General features: G+C 38.0%; 2 protein-coding genes across 4 annotated transcripts in view; one reads left to right on the top strand and one right to left on the bottom strand.

The window, feature by feature from the left end:
• The window catches only part of VPS41 (VPS41 subunit of HOPS complex), a 110,016-nt gene extending 102,645 nt beyond the window's left edge, over positions 1-7,371 (bottom strand). Inside the window, 2 exon segments of the mRNA XM_032679926.1 lie at positions 2,923-2,961; positions 7,336-7,371. Coding sequence (XP_032535817.1) covers positions 2,923-2,961; positions 7,336-7,356 — 60 coding nt within the window. The 5' untranslated portion in view covers positions 7,357-7,371.
• A 198-nt stretch (positions 7,372-7,569) lies between these two features.
• Positions 7,570-17,005, top strand: part of POU6F2 (POU class 6 homeobox 2) — a 351,339-nt gene continuing 341,903 nt past the window's right edge. For 2 of the 3 annotated variants that reach the window (XM_032679951.1, XM_032679961.1), the window contains exons 1-3: positions 7,570-7,670; positions 13,349-13,475; positions 13,915-13,959. The gene's annotated coding sequence lies outside the window, so the exon portion shown is untranslated. The remainder of the gene's footprint in view (positions 7,671-13,348; positions 13,476-13,914; positions 13,960-17,005) is intronic. The other variant, XM_032679969.1, reaches the window with a different exon arrangement.

The raw sequence follows: 17,005 nt of genomic DNA on the forward strand, positions 1-17,005 counted from the left end.
GGTCCTTCATCCTTGAGACGTGCCCTGCCCATCGCAGCTGTGTTCTCATCAACATGGCCTCAATACTAGTGACAGCTGCTTGCTCTAGAACAGATGTATTGGTCACATAATCTGACCAGCGGATGTTAAGGATTGTACGGAGGCAGCGCTGATGGAAGCGTTCTAGGAGACGCAGGTGGTGGCGGTAGATGACCCATGATTCGGAGCCGTATAGGAGAGTAGACAACACTATGGCTTTGTAAACGCTGATCTTGGTGCTTTTCTTTAAGTGTTTATTATGCCATACTCTTTTGTGGAGTTTTCCAAAAGCATTATATGCCTTAGCATTATCACAAAGGTTTCTATGAGGTCATTCTACACAACTATTCTACACTATTAACATCTGAACAAATGCACCATCTCTGCTAATTAATACCTTTGCATTTTACACATTCTGACTTAAAAATCTGAAAAGTATTAAATACTTACACAGCCTTAGATATTCAATTTCCTGGGGAGCAAGAGCTGGAACCAAACTCACAATGACAAGCTTTTAGATGACATACATTCAAGACAGTCAATTTTTGCAGACTCTCACATTTGAGGCTTACTATTAAGCTCTACCACCAAGGTTGTGCAAATAATCATCCTGGCATTTGTTAAAGAGCCTGTCATTCAAAACAAATCAAGCAGGTAGAAAAATAGAATTAGTATCTTATTTGCTAGAAGCTACTAAAGGAATGATAGTAAGAGAGTTGCTGCATGAAACAGAATCAATCTATGATTCTTTACTAAGATAATGGCACAGCAGCGCAAAAACATCAGGAAAAAAAATCCGTATTTTGTTTACACATCCAGTTCAGACAGGGACATCATTTACTCAAAATCAGGAATTTTAATATTGCATTCCTCCATAATAGAAAATACTTCTATAATGTAAGTTGGATATGTGTCAGGTACCCTTTGAAATCAGTAGGAACAATATTCAATTTTATAGGAAGAATTTAAATTAAATGCAAGAGCAATTGTATATGTAAAAATCTCATTACTATGTTAAGATGCCCACGAAGTCCATGCCATAAATACAGTATTTTCTAATCGGTAAAACTAGACAAAAGGTTTCAGGATTCCAGTACCACCACAATAAAATCCATCCCTGATTATTCAAACTATGGGTCACGCCAAAAAAGTAATTAGAATTTTATGATCACAAGAGCTAAGAGTAAAGCCATCAATTTGGTCTTACCTCTGACCATACGTCATATAATATAAGCAAGCACCAAGAACATTTATACTTTGTGCTTTTACCACTATTTTTGGTTATATCTGAATGATTATTACAAATAGTCTAACGAGTTTCATTTCATCAACTACCTACTGATGCTCAAGACACTACAGACTGGACTTAATACTCAAAGACAATTAATGAAAAGCATTTTCACAGACATTAGAATGACAATTGTCCTTTAGATCCAACATCTACATTCTCAATATATAAATTTCCTTCATGTGAAATTAATCTTAAAAATAGACATCGACTTTAACAAAGGTCTAGTTGAAATTTTAGGACTTTCAATTTTGTGAAAGTTTTATGATGCCTATTTTTCCTTAAGCTAAAAACTAATAAAACCCCACAAACATTTATGATTAATTCTGCTCTAAATACTTATTTACTACCAGTTGCAATGTTGAAAGGCCATTAAAAATGCCACTAAATCAAGTTTTCACTTGCAATTGGCTTTAAAGAAAGAAACAAGTGGTATCTGTGTTCACTATCCTGTGAATGTCAAGCCTTGAAAATATTACTATTCTGCTAAATACTGAGTTGTTGCCCAGTGATTGTCTATGTGCACTTCACATCACAAAGCACTATCCAGAATGAAAGCATTTCACACTGGGCAAAAAAGTCTGGTGCAGGCAATCATAAAGGGCCAAAGAAATCCCTGCTTCTCACTAGTAATGCCCTACAGTGCCACTGACACTCATGAATGGCAGAGAGAAAAAAATTATCTCACAAGAAAAAAAGTCACCATCCTCTACAAAAATATTTTTTCAGAATCCACCACTACAGTATTCACTGGCACGGAAATTAAGACTTCTGCCTGCTTAGTGCTTAAACCCAGATGTCAAGCACGAAGATTTGTCCCTAAGTAAAGAACAGAAAGTCTTCCAAACAGCAAGGTCATTGAAGTTTTGTAAATCTATGAGTCACTTTGACTTCGATACATAATGGGTGAAAATGCTCTGTCAAGGTAATAGCTACTTCTCTGTGTCATCTGTCTTTGCTGGTGGCCACAACTGAAGCTGCTCAGCCACCCTTATTTCTTCCTTCTTGTAGCCATCCTAGACCACCTGATGTCAATCACCTCTTTCTAGATATTTTATGGTTCCTTCAATGATGGCAGGTTTGGAGTTAGTACATTACTGTTCAGGGACAAATTCTTGAACCCTCTGCAGCTCCCTTCCTCTCTTCTCCCTCAGCCCCCCATTTCCATCACCTACAGCAGGGTAAGCAGACTTCGCCAGGTCATGAGACAATTTTTGACAGTATATCATCTCAAGAACAGAGTCTACAGGACATGATTAAGTCTAGACTGTGAAGGTATTAACACAGTAACTACCTCAATGTAGTATTACTGCATATATAATTATACTGACAAATTTTCATTTCATCAAAACAGAAGTGCATACACTTGAATTTGTCCCCAACATAACTCATGTTACTACCATGGGGCAATTGTGGGGGTTATTTTAAAGATAAAGAAGCTTCTAATAGCAAATCACGGCTTTGTTTTACTAATTTAAGCCCAGACTAATATTCCTTGCTACATAATACTGGTCAAACTTCTAAAAGCAAATAATGAGGTAGTATTTTTCCATCCACGCCGACAAAAAACTAGCACTGACACAGGCTCAAGTGTGAAGTATTTTAAGCAGGGTTACCTCAGATTCATCTGTTGATTCCTCATTAGACCTGGTTTCCTGAAAAGGACAAAAAGGACAAAGGGTTAATTAGATAAGTACACACATAACTGAGCAGTATTTCCCTTTTTAAAAGTACTTTTAATCCTTTATTAAGACACAAAAGACAAAGCAAAAGCACCTCAAAGTTTAGTTTCCATCTTGTCCATTCGTACCCAGTTTGTTCTTGCACTTGCATTCACATGCCACACTGATACTCAGGGGCAGCAGTTGACTGTGACACTGCTGTCAGTTACCCTAAAAGAGTGATTGGATCATCTGAGAATCTGTCTCTGTGAGAGCTTCCCCCCTTCCAGAAGTGGTAGTAAGTTTTGCAAAGAAACTGCCCAGGTCTTGACCTTCAAGGCAGAATAGCATTCTCCAGCTATCCATAAACTAGCTTTGCTATTCAACTACACAGCTTTTAATAGGCTTATTTTAAACTTAAATAATTTCAAACTATTTTCCACAGAAATCCAGCATTTAATGACTTTCTCCTTTTCACCCCCTGTCAGTGCAAGACATATGGCTTTCTCCTGCCTTTGAAACAACTGTACCTTTAAAACATCTCTCTCTGGCAAGACAATGATTCTTACTACCCTACAAAAAAAATTTTGTGAGTTAACTCCTGCTCATCTCTCATCTGTTCACTGAGAAAATCTGCTGATGCAATGCCTCCTCAAAGAGGTCAGCAAAATGAAGATTTACTTAACGTATTTATCTTTATCAATAGCAATAAACGATTACAACTAATACACTGGCAGTGAATGTAAGCATTTCAACAATAAAATATGATATAAACAAAGAATAAGCTAGAGAGAAGGTAGCATTTCAAATCTTATGATGTGGTCTTTGGACAGTAAGATTAACAGGTACAGAATCTCACCAGAGAAGAGAAAAAAAAAAAAAAAGACACTATTACTAACAGCTTAGAGAAAAATGGAAAGGGAAAAAAACTGAATGCACTGACAACCAGTATAATTTTTTGTTTGTCACATTTATTTATTTATTTTCCACGTTTATTAAATGCCCTGATTGTGAACTCTAGGCAAAAAGCAAATGTCTCCTTTGCATTAGTGAGGGCTCATCTTGGTGCCCATAATACATCACAGCAGATGGGACAGAAGAAAAGCAGCACCTCTACTTGCCACTGGAAGCTTAGTGCACGGTGTTACCATGACTACTGACATCTGTTTCCTCCATTTTACTCACTACAGCCAGGCCCACCTCTAAAACATATATCCCATAGAAAGGTTATCTGTGTAGTCTATACTTGAGACATGAGTTGGGAAATTGCAAGTATGAAGAACATGGGACTCAAAGGAAAATGGAGTAAAATCCTGGCATCCTTTCAAGTTTAGGTTTGACTTTGCACTTACAACTATTTGTCTGTCAGTCTCCCAGTCTCTAATCACAACCTGTAGTCACCTTTCAGGAAATTAGAAGTTTGTTACATAGAATCTTTGTGCGTCTTAAATTCTACTTAACAACAACCAAATCAAGACAGAACTAAGCATTGTGGTGTAATGTTGCCAGCCTATTGGATAGGCTAGAGTAACACACAAAGTCTAATGCAAACTATCACCACATTCCTAATAAAAAAACTGACTTCCTCTCTTGAATACCAGGAGTTGCCTCCTCAACTCCTTAATAAATCAAAACTATTAGCACTACTGTTTTGATACATTGATATAATTCATATAGTTTGTAATAATATAATTTTTTTTTTAAAAGTAACTTAAACCAGCTCTCCCAAACAAATTAAGCAATTAGAGTTCTGGGCCCCTCAGTTCAGGAAGGATGTCGAGGTGCTGGAGCAGGTGCAAAGAAAAGCAACATGGCTGGTGAAGGGACTTGAACACAAGTCCTGAGAGGAGAGGCTGAGGGAGCTGGGATTGTTTAGCCTGGAAAAGAGGATGCTCAGGGGACACTCATCACTCTCGACAACCACCTGAAAGGAGGTTTGTAGCCAGGTGGGCATCGGAATCTTCTCCCAGGTAGCTATCAGTGAGATAAGAGGGCATGGTCTTAAGCTGTGCCAGGGGAGGTTTAGGTTGGATATTAGGAAGAAATTCTTTACAGAGAGGGTAAACAGGCATTGGAATGGGCTGCCCAGGGAAGTGGGGGTTCCCGGTCCCTGGAGGTTTTTAAGATGGGACTGAATATGGCACTTAGGGCCATGGTCTAGCAACCACGGCAGTGCTGGATCAACGGTTGGACTTGATGATCTGAGAGATCTTTTCCAACCCGGCTGATTCTATGATACAGCAAGTAACATTTTTGCTGGTACATGAGACTTTCTAGTGCAGCTACACCACCTACATCCACCCCTTATGGTTCCAATTGCTTTGGCTATTCAGGAGAACAGAAATGCATGTAAAGCCAGTTACAAATTTTCAGGATGAGCTCACAATCTAACACCATGCAGACAGACCAACACACGTGCAGGGAGGAGTTAACAGCCCACCTGCTGAGACAGCAGCTGATACTTACACCCACCTGAGTCACTTAACTGAGCTGTAAGCAGTTACCAGCAAAGGCATCCCTGGAAAACACTGGCGTACCAAATCAGGGCACACCAGAAGTTGATTCCAATAATCAAACCGTGTAAACTAAGCAAATATCAATCTATTTTTATTTAGGACATCTACTCTGGTATCCCTACTGTATTCACAAGGCACTACAACCCCAGATACTAAATTTCATAAAATGCACACAAATAAAGGTAAATGCTGCATGGCCTTTGTGTTTAACTGCAGAAAATAACATGCAAAAATTCAGAGGGAGCCTTAGCTTAGGAAAGAAATGCAGAAACCTTATTTGTTCCCTGACAAGAACTTAGCTGAAGGTGTTTAGAATTGACACTTATCTACTAACCCACTTTGCTAGCAACTTACGATGAAAAGCTTTTTCCCTACATTCTCCCACTTATGCAAATTGGAACAGTAAACTGTAGTTATGATTACCCTGGAGTTTTGTTAGGTTCCTTTCTCTTCCCTCCAAATACATGAACTAAGAAGATTATCCCCCACTTCTACTTTTTAGTAGCCTTATAACTGTGAAAAAAGAAAATCCTTTAACAGGGATTTGTAGACAACTAGAATCCTAAATCATGTAGGAATAACTGTCATTGGTAGGTCTCAGACTCCAGGGGAAAATCAGCCAGCTGCACTTCAGCCAGCTGGCAAATGCTGTTTTTCAAGTAGCCTAAGAATGGGGAAAGGGAACACAGATGAGGAAACCACAGAAATGTGAAGTAATCTCCTACCATTATTATATTTCATTTAAACAGGTCCAACATAACTTCTCAATAAATTCTTAAGTGGGCTTTCCAATATGGTGGATATAGGGTTTTCCCTTCCCTGCCTTTACAAACATCAAATGCCATCTATATATATATTTAGGCATTTGATGCCTAAATAACTTAAAGCTGACGGAAGGGGAAAGCCACAGAACTTGAGTTTTAAAGAAACACACATGCACAACGCATACATCCCTTCCAAAAGATATGTGCACGCTCCCCCGAGGAAATAAACAAATAAGGTAAGTTTCCTACCATAGTCCAAAGAGAACAAAACACAAGCTAATTTAATCTCTTATATTATTAAAGAAGACTTGTCAAGAGTTGGTTTTATCCTGAGAACTCTTTCAAAGGCTGCCACACTTAAAAACGTACCAATCCGGGGAAAGAAGCCTCCCGTAAGGAATCCAACCCCTCCCAACAAAACCCTGACAGCAGGGAAGGTGGAAACGACCTGTCAATCTCTAATTTAGGCCAATTCCCTTGGAGTAATTCTAAAACTCTCCCTCCTTTAGGTATTCGAGACAAGACAAACATCCCACAGGTTAGCTGTCTGTCCAAGTTCTGGCTCAGCAAAGAAACAGAGAACATTTGTGAAAAGGCCGGCAACTGCACTTCTTGCTTTACTTTTTTCTTTTTTTCCTTGGGAAGGAGCGATCTAGGCACAGGGAGTTTTAGGAGAACACCTCCTTTAGGAAACCACAGATCGCCAGCACCAAACTCCTCAAGTTTTGTCGCAGGAGAAAAATCCCCAGTTGAAATTAACTTGGTCATGTCACCCATGTCCCTTGGTAGGCAAACCCTCCATTTCTTTAACCTTGGCTCCACAGCGGCGCCAGCTACACTTCTAAACCTTCCCTCCCAGCCAGATCCAGGTTCCGCCGCCTCCATCTTCTCTCCTGCGCCCCGGCGCAGCGAGGATAGCCAGAAGGATCGCCCCGCCGCCGGCCCTGCACTCTCAGGGCGGGCTTACGGCCTCGGCCTCTGCTCCCTGTCACACGCGCTGTCCCTCCACTCCCATGAGCCGCCCCGGCCCCACGCTCCGGCCGCCCCTCTCCGTGCCGCTGCGGCCACAGGGCACCGACAGGCTCTACCTTCTCCTCGGCTTCCGCCATGGCGCAGCCGGGCCGCTGTCATGTGAGGGGCAGGAAACCGACGGGGAGGAGGCACTCTGGGAAATGTAGTTTCGGGGGCAGGGATGTTTTCCTCTTTTTTTTTCTTTTTTTTTCCCCCCCCCCCCATCCCCTCCTTTTTAACTTCTTCAGCCCAGCTGAGGTATGGTGGCGATGCCTTATAACCTGAACCGAGGGCAGAAACAAGGCTGGGCTCCACGGGCAGCACAGCCATGTTGTCTTTCTGCTCTCCTTAGCTGTGAGATGCTTTTTTTAAGCTGAATTCCACTGATTCTATCAGGTCTTCCAGCTTCATGGTACGCCCAGGTGTGGTGAGACGGTCACGCCCTGCGGTGACTGATGAGCTGGTCCTTGGTTAGCGAGGGTCTGGGTGTAGCTGAAGCCAAGAGCACTGGCAGCGTTCCATGCCTGCTGTCGCTGCTGTGCTTGGACTGCCAGTGCTCCCGGACCAGGCCCATTTATTGTCACCCATCCGAGCATCACTTGCTCGAGTACAGCTCCCTTTTCCATTAGATCCTCTGCTGAGATCTGTAGCAGCTTCTGTTCTCTTCATATTTTTACTTAATTTGTCAGTTTTGAAATGGCACACACACTGCAGGTTCAGGAGGAGGATTTCAGAAAGCCTAAATATCTTCTACAATTCTAGAAGCTGCTGGATTTTGTTTTTTAAAAGCATAAAACAGGACTTGAATGCCTTGCTTGCACCTAAATTACATTTTTTTTATATATATTAAAAGTTTAACCAAAGCTAAAAAGCAATAGGCAGAACTTTTTATCACTTGGGTTTTGCCACTGGAGCTATTTAAAATCTCAGGTGGAGCTACGGTGTTAATGTGCCCTTGGGATCAAACCCCAAAATTTAAAAATATGCGGTTCACCTTTGGTAATAAAATAGAAATCTTATAATACCACAGTGCAAGACTGTAAGGACAAAAAATTAATTGCAGAGCGTTATCACCTTGGATATTAAAATCATGTATATCATTACCATACCTTTAGAAACTAATTGCCAGAATTTTGACTGAGAAGAGCTAGAACTGTCCTTTAAAATCACACTGAAAGGTTTACACTGGGGTGAGAGACCAGTTTCAGTGCAAGAACGTATGGAAATTGCTATCCTGAATATGTTTAATTTGCAAATGATATTAGAAAATATCTTTATGGACTATCAAAGTACCATGGCGAAGAAGCATGTAAATGTCATCTTGGCGTTGTAAGCCAAGGGATATCTACAGAGAACGAGATGTTTGGCTGCCACTGTACACCACACCTGGGCATAATGGTAAATTTCAAGTCACATTTGTTACAAAAAAGATAAATTGAAACTGGAAGGGGCCAAAGGACCACTAAAAGTATCACAGAAGTTTAGGGTGTATTCTGTTGGAGAAGACTGATAAAAAGGACTTAGCTTCTCTAGTCTAGAAATAAAAAAGAGCTGAAGAGGAAAGACAGCTATTAAAGTAAAAGATATGAGATCAAATAGGTATCAGCTATTTTCAGTGCATTTAGGCTGGAAATGAGAAGTAGATTCCCATGTGTCAGACGTGTGGTCTTCAGAAGAACCTTGCTGGCAAGAATTAACTGATTTCAAGATGAGACTTAATAAACTTAAATAGGAGACTGTAAGAGGTGTTTGCTGACAGCTGTGTGGTTTACCCAGAATGCTTACTCCTTCCAGTCCCTTTTGAGCCTTCTTGAATTTTAGTCCTATTTAAATCAATGAAAAAAATATATCCTTGCTGACAATGGAGCCAAGATTTGTCCTGTAATATGTAATGCACAATGTATATTATCTGGTACTTGAAACTGTGTATATCTTGTGAAAGGAAATTTTGCCAGATACATTTTTTTCCTATTTTCAGGGTAAAATAGAACCTCAGTAGGGCTTTTGGGTTTCAGGGTTCATTTTCTTTTTTTTCTTTTTCCCCCTTTTCCTTTTCCGTTTTTGTTTGTTTGTTTGTTTTGACATCAACAGAGGTATTTTGTGGCACTTTTTAAACTGGAATGAACATTAATAACAGACCTTTTAAGTACCAAGAAAAACAGCGTAAGGAAAAGGATGGCAGATCTTGTAAACTTTGCTATTCTAACAGCTAACAGTGCACATTTGTTCATTTTTTACAGACAGAGCAGTCAAGGAACAGCTGTGCTTGTTTTCACTGCACACAGAATAAGTGGTATAAACAATGTTATTTACTTACAGGGTGCTGCTTATTTCTGGCAGAATGGTGCAAAACTAATTCTTTTCTTGTTTACACTTAAGGTACGAATTCAATCTGCCATGATTATGGGTTTTTATTGTGTCAGGAAAATTTAATATGTTGACATCTGATTCTGCCACCCCTCCCACACCCATCCTCCAGAAGTGCTGAAAGCCATCAAGAAGAAATGACATCACTAGGTTTTAAAGTCTTTCAGCACCTCCCACTAAATACTCAGCATCCTACAGATTTGGGCCTGAGAACATCCCAGCTAAAGCGTAGTTCAGCATAAGTGGAAAATACAGCACTGCCTAAGGGAAGTAAATGTTCTGTCCTAGCCTTAAAACCTAGTCTCTCTGTGTCTGTCAGCACACAGAACTGAAGTTTGGATTAAGTCAGTTCTACTAGAGGTATAGGTTTGGGATTCCCAGCGAGATTTTTAGGTAGAGCATTTTGGCTCCGATCCATCTTGCATGATAAAGAATTCTGCAGGACATTTCTAACAGGATGCTGATAACTCTATTCAATTTGAATTTTAGAAATTCAAGTCTGTCGGGAATTTCTGGTTTATTTTTTTGCCATAGAAAACAGAATTAGCATTGAAACCTGGATCTTGACCAACATTGAGATTTCAAATAGTTAGAATTTTTATCTCTTGCTTTAACACACTTTCTCCCTGACCACTGTGAAACATAAGAAGTAGCAGTATCCACGCCAATTGGTATATTACTGTATTTCAGTCTCCAAGAGCTCTCAGTGGCTTTCAAGTAGGACTGATTCATCCAACAAAATGTTCAGGTGAATTATCTCTCACCACTCTCACCACTACTTCTTCAGTAAAAAAAAAAAAAAGCAAGGTTGTCTCTAAGTTAATAGCATTTAAAAACACTGTACTGGATAAAGCATAGCTAATGCTGACAATACAATAGAAGTTCAAAGATTTTCCTCTTTCTGATTGTTTGTAGAAATAAATTTGCAAAGTCTTTTCTTTTTTTTCCCCCTTGTGATCAAAGAATTATTTCTCTGAAGATACTTTCAATTTGTACTATAGCTTACATAATTATAATCTTGAATATGTTCAAGAACAATCCTTTAAAAACAATCCTATTTCACTTGCTAGCATTATATAGTTTTGCAGTTGTTTACTTTTTTCTTCTTAATCCCTCTCTAAAATTGTTTTACAATATTTCTTACTGAAATAAGGATAGGAACAACGACTCTAAAAAATTTTCAATGATAAATGTAAAACCTAGAGTACCAAGTGGGCATCATAGTAAATACCTTCTTCAATTGGCACTAAAGATGACTGCTGTTTAATTTGCAATATCACCAAAAAGACAAGGTAAGAAATAGAAGTATGTATTACCACTATGTCCCACCACTGCAGGGTATTTAAATTAAATTTAAATGATCAGCTATTTTTATAAAAATGAGAAATATCAGAAAGGTTATTTTGAATGGTTTATCAACCTTTAAAATGGTTGATCTTTATTTTCTGAGATTTAAAGGCTTTTTCAAAATACAGTGAATTATTTTCAAATCCTTCAGGAATAATGTTTCACTTAGTCTTTTCTGTCTTCCTCTGACCCTCCCTCCCTGTCTGGGTTTCTTCTGCTCCCTTTCTTTGTCTTCACTCTCAGGCAGGCTTTACTGAAAGATACCTTCTTGTGCTGAGTAGAACACACAAAAAAGATGAAAAAATTTGAAGAACAGTAAACAACATAAAGCCAGTACAATTATCTATTTATTAAAGGTAAAAAAGGGCTATACATAAAGTAAGGGACTGTCTTAAAAACTTTATAGTTAAATGTATAAAGGGATTTGTAGAGAAGGAGCAAGTCTGAAATGGAAAAATTATTATACTACAAGAAAATTCCATAGATTTGTAGATTATGAAGCCAGACAGGAATAGCTCTGTGATTTAATCTGAACTCCTTCCTAACATGGGCCATGAGATTTACCTAAATTAGTTCTTTGTACCTTTTTTTAAAAAAAAACCCATACCTTGACATAACATTTCCAATCACACAGAACTCCCTGTATTTCTGGTAAGTCATTTCAAGGGCAGTTTTAATCACTGGTAGAAAAATATAGAACACAAAAGAAGCAGTCAGAACAGTGGTCCATATAATTTAGTGCTTGGTCTTCAATGGTGGTGATAAGAGATGCTGTTTGGGGAGAGCATGTACTGAGCTCCACTTCCTTGTCTTACCTTAGCATCTACTGGAATAGAATTAGGGATGATAGAAGGCACAGCCCTTCTGCCATGTGTTAGTGAACCTGCTATTGATGAATTTGTCTCATTTGGACCTGCTGGTCCTGCTTGCCTCCAAAATCTCTTAAGACAATGAAACCAAAAAGCCACCTGCCTGCCACTTAAAGAAGATCTTTTTTTTTTCCCCTGTTTTAAGCTGCTCTGCTGTGGCTGTCCTACCAGGTTTGATAAGCACTCCTTAGGTCTAATAATGCAGGACTTGGTACATAATGGGTTTTTCTTATCCCTATGGCAAATTTAAGTTTGCCTTACCTCAGCTTTGAGCCACTCCATTATATCCACCATGGCATCATCTGTCAGCAACTTTTGAAAGTTCTGTATTAAAAGATTTCTGTTCTCCATGTAAGTACATGTATCCTAACATTAAATCAATTCTTAGTTATTTGTTAAGTCAGACAGAAAGATGCCCCTGATTGCTTCACATGTTTTACATCCTACTTGCTATACCTCAAATCTGTTGCCATCTCTCTTAATTTGTGCTTGGTGGGACATGGCTATATTACTTTAAACTAATGAAACATATTCATGTCTTTTATATTTATTTCATTATTGTGAATAACTCTACTATTTACAGCTGTGATTCCACTTATAGGATTCCTTCCCCTTCCTAAAAGAATTAAAACACTTCTTGTCTTTAATTCTTTTAAGGTTGGCTTTTTTTTTTTTTGTGCTCCCTCTATTTTGTTATGATTCCTAGGTTTTAATTTACAAATTGACAAGTTTAAGTTACTGCCACTGATTTTTTTCTCTTTGAAACAAAACATAAAGATCAAAGTCCATATATATATATATATATATATATATATATATACTTAAAATAAATGCTTTCATGTCTTCCTCAAGGATATTTTATGTTTTACTGTCTTGTTATAGAGTCCTCAATATTCCTCTAAGAGATTCCACTTCACATTTATATGTTCCTCCTAGCTGGTTATTCATTAGTTTCATCTTTTTAAGGCAGCATTAATGTTTGTTTTTAGTAAGAGTCACATTCCATTGTCAAACATAAATGTAATTTGAGAAATTAGCATTTTCATCAAAGAAAGCACTTAGATTTGATCCAATTTAAAATTAACACATAATGGTTAGAGAAGTCTTAAGATGTTATTTGGTCCAAGAGTCTCAAGAACACACTTAAATTTAATCTCCATGTTCGTATTAAGTTTTGTCAGTTTTTAGCAATTGTACTTCCTATGTATTAAGAAGTGTTGTCTCTAAGTGAGACCAGTTCTTAAAACAAAATAGATGTTTAGGTAGGATCCCAAATCTTGACTGTAGGATTTAATAGTTTTATTAACATTTCTGGAATTTGAAATTGAAAATCCAGTATTCTAAGTTCTAAAACTTCAGTCTAGGTTAAGATAATTTTTATAAATTATCTATCTTACAATGTGACTTTATTAGAACTCTTTTTCATGTTCATTATGATCAACTGGCATAATGGAGTCCTTTTCATTACTGAATTATCAAGACGTTTCTATCTATATTCTTGTTATAGGTTGCACCAGCAAGAGAATCCTGGTTCCCAAGGTGATTGCTGCAGGCTGTCTTGAGGCATTGCTTTCTTCTGAGTTTCCAATTTTAAATACCTGAAATGATGTGAAGATAGTTGTTCTGTTGGTCAGGTGGGTGCCTTGCATTATGCTGAGATTTTTCCTATCTAGGAAGGAGACACAAAGAAGCATGCAAAGGCACAAAGCCTTCTGGGGTAGCACTGGAGGACTGTCTCAATATGGAAGAGCCACATTTGATTGGATCTGCCCATAGTATTATGTTGACAGCAGACCTTGGGACAAACTGTCACAAAGGGCACTAATTTCCTCACTGCAGAGAAGAACCTGGATGGGATCAACCAGATGCACAGTATTGGTGATCAGGGCAGTGGGGCACTAGAGAAAAAGAATTAGCCAGGCTGACAGTATGAACTCATACACAGAATAATTTTGTACTCCTATTGTCTTTCTATATCTGTGATATTACCCAGGTATTTTGGTATTATTTTCCTTGGGCTGTTACAATTGCATGAATCTCAGTAATATACCTCTGCTTTTGCTCATACCATAGCTGCTTCCAGATATTGGTCATGGGTCACCAGAAGATGATGTAGTAGTAAGTTTCCCATCAGCTTTCTGTGGTGTGTGTTTCCTTTTAAAGAAGCATCATCCCAAATGGTTACTTAAACTGACATGTTGCAAAAGTCTCTCATGTCCAAATCTTAGTGACATTCTTCTATATAAACTGTATTACAGTGATACACAGTCATACTGTCATAGTTTAGGAGTAGTATTCCCCAATTTAGTACTTGAACTAAAAAAAAAAAACCCTGCGAGGCACTCCCCTCTCACAGTTTGAGATAAGAACAACTTACTGGAAACAGCAATGAGATAAGAAAATGAACAGTAAGAGCAACAATATTAATAACAAAAGTATATGAAATGGAGAGTAATTCAACCCCAGGCAACAATGAACAATGGCAGATAGCTTACTCTTTCATGGGGACCCAAAGCCACACCCTTCTTCTCAGCAACCAGTCCCTTCCAACCCTGGTCATGATGTGAGATGGTGCCAAATAACAGAGTCTGGCCATGCTCCCCTCACAGCTACTGTAAAAAATTAACCCTGTCCTGGCCAAAACTAGGACACATAACTTGGATATAATTGGTCTACTTATATTTTAATTTAAAGAAAAAATAAATTTCAGGGGACAATAGAACAAAATTAATAGAACACAAACCATTCATATTTTGATCTCAAATTTCATGCCTGATGAATGTTTTTCCATTATTATTTAAGAGGCTTTCATCAGAAATGTCAATGCAACATTTGTTTCAAGCGCCTTAGAGAACAGTTTTGCTAAAAGAGTGAAGGAACAGATTACTGCATAAATAGTGACATTTTCATGAAATACAATACAGAAGAAAATATAATATATTTATGTACATATTGGATATAGGTGTTGTCACTTGAATATGAAGCTTCTTTGTGTTTGTCTTGGGCTGCCTCACTCGCTGTGTTGTAAAGACATAGTAAATAAGTTTGTTTATGCCATATCTTCTCACTGTTAAAGATTTGCAGTTCTTTTGGAAACAAAAGTGCTATTCTTTTTAAATTTGTTATATTTTGCGTAATTTCATGATGAAAAAACTATGCATGAGATTCATTTTCAAAATAACCCTCTCCCTCCATGTACCAAAAAATCAGCTCCCTGAAAATAATACTTTCAGAAGCAGCTGCTTATCCTTGCTGTCAGTGAAGTCGTTAGGAGTTTCATTATTGATTTTGGTAGGAAAATATTTAGACCAACGTTTAAAGTTTTTGAAAATATCGACCATCTTTCTTCGAATTATTAATATATAAGAAATAAATATTTAAATAGTGGCATATAGATAAAGAAAAATCCATTTTCTTTACAGCTGTATTGTATCTTTCCTTTGACTCTCAGGAATCAAATCACCAAGGCCTAGTAGATCTCTCTTCTATTCCTTTTCTTCACAAGTGTTATTTCTGATAATTATTTTCCCTGACTTCTTCTGATCTGTTACTGAAGGTTTTTAATGGGGACAATGTTAAATAGATAATTGGAAAATCTATTGTGTATTTATAGTGAGAAACACTTTTCTTCTTCTTCTTCTTGACATACACTTAACCTCAAGAAAATAATACTTAGCTTTCCACTCGCTTAAATAGTGTACATGATGTACAGAAAATGATTGATCAGGTTATCAGAGTTCCTATCTCAGGAATACTGTATGCTTTCCATGCATAATACCCTGGTTATAACCATAGAGTATACAATGGTAACATTCTGAAGTGCGTTTTTAACTTTGCCATCTTTGTATATGTGTTTTGTAATACTGCTTAGTGGAGATCCAGAGAGGGGAAGAAGGAAATAACTAAAAACATGAAAAAGGTGGAGCAAGCAGCAAAATAAATTAAGCCACAATTAGATTCCTGCCAAGGAGATAGCTATTGATACTGCCATTTAACAGTGGTGACATAAAATTCTTGTTCCACTAAATTGAATAAAGATTTTGCTGTTTATCAAAAAGGGTTAATATTTCACCCAAATATTCCATATTCCCTGTTAAACCAAGAACTGAATCATTCCATAGGTATGAACAAATGAAATTAGAGGCACATAGCTGGTTACAACAGAAAAAATGTCCCTGTATTTTCTGGTGATGCTTTCATTCCCAGTTATTACAGCATAACTGAATGATCTTAATTTGAGTATAGATCCTGTAGACCAAAACATTAAATTAAATGTGTCACAAGCCTGTACAGCCCCTCTTACTGCTCCTACCACCCTACCAAGATCATGCTCTGCTTTAGCAGAGATGCATAACAGACCCTGGACAGCAGAGTAAACCTCTGATTGAGAGAATAAACCTCTCATTGAGAGAATAAACCTCTCGTTGAGAAATGAACTCCCCTTTCTTTCCAGTTGTGTATGATATTCACACAAATAATGATTTACATTTCAGACCCTTTTTATGCTCACAAGGAACTTAAAAAAAAACCCAAAAAAACAACCGTCACTGTAACTGAGGATCAGGCCATTGGTTTATTGCCATCGGCATTGGACTTGATGATCCTTGTAGGCCCCTTCCAACTCAGCATATTGTGGGCCTTTTAATGTCAAATTCCTGTACCTGTGAGACAACCTCTCCATTTACTTAAAACATAATTCTCACTGTGTTCTGTTTTCTGATGATCTAATCATAACCTAGCTTAGAAAAACTCTTCAAACCAGTTCTTTCTTTGATTACATCTTTGTCGGTGTGTATCAATCCACTTATTTGCACAGCTTTGTTTTCCTTGCCATCTCTTCCCATACTCCTACATCCCCTCAGGATTTGGACCTACTCTATGTAACTGAGGTCTGATGGTTCACCTTGGAACAATTCTTGATTATGAAGCAGTATCAGAGTCAAAATCCAGGTTCCTGGGGTGCAGGGTAGTGCTTGTAAGTGGTAATATACTGATTATTTAGCTGTCTCCTCTTACCTCCCTCCACCTTGGAGAGGAATATCTTTTTAGTCAAATACATTCTTAGTGAGTTTTATTTTGGTGTGGGAAGCATACTTAGCTCTGGTAATTTATTAGCAGCTTTCAGCAAATTCAAATATCAGATGGTTGAAGTTATGTTATTCAA

Source organism: Chiroxiphia lanceolata, chromosome 1, assembly GCF_009829145.1.
Source record: "Chiroxiphia lanceolata isolate bChiLan1 chromosome 1, bChiLan1.pri, whole genome shotgun sequence".
NCBI classification, from domain to species: domain Eukaryota; kingdom Metazoa; phylum Chordata; class Aves; order Passeriformes; family Pipridae; genus Chiroxiphia; species Chiroxiphia lanceolata.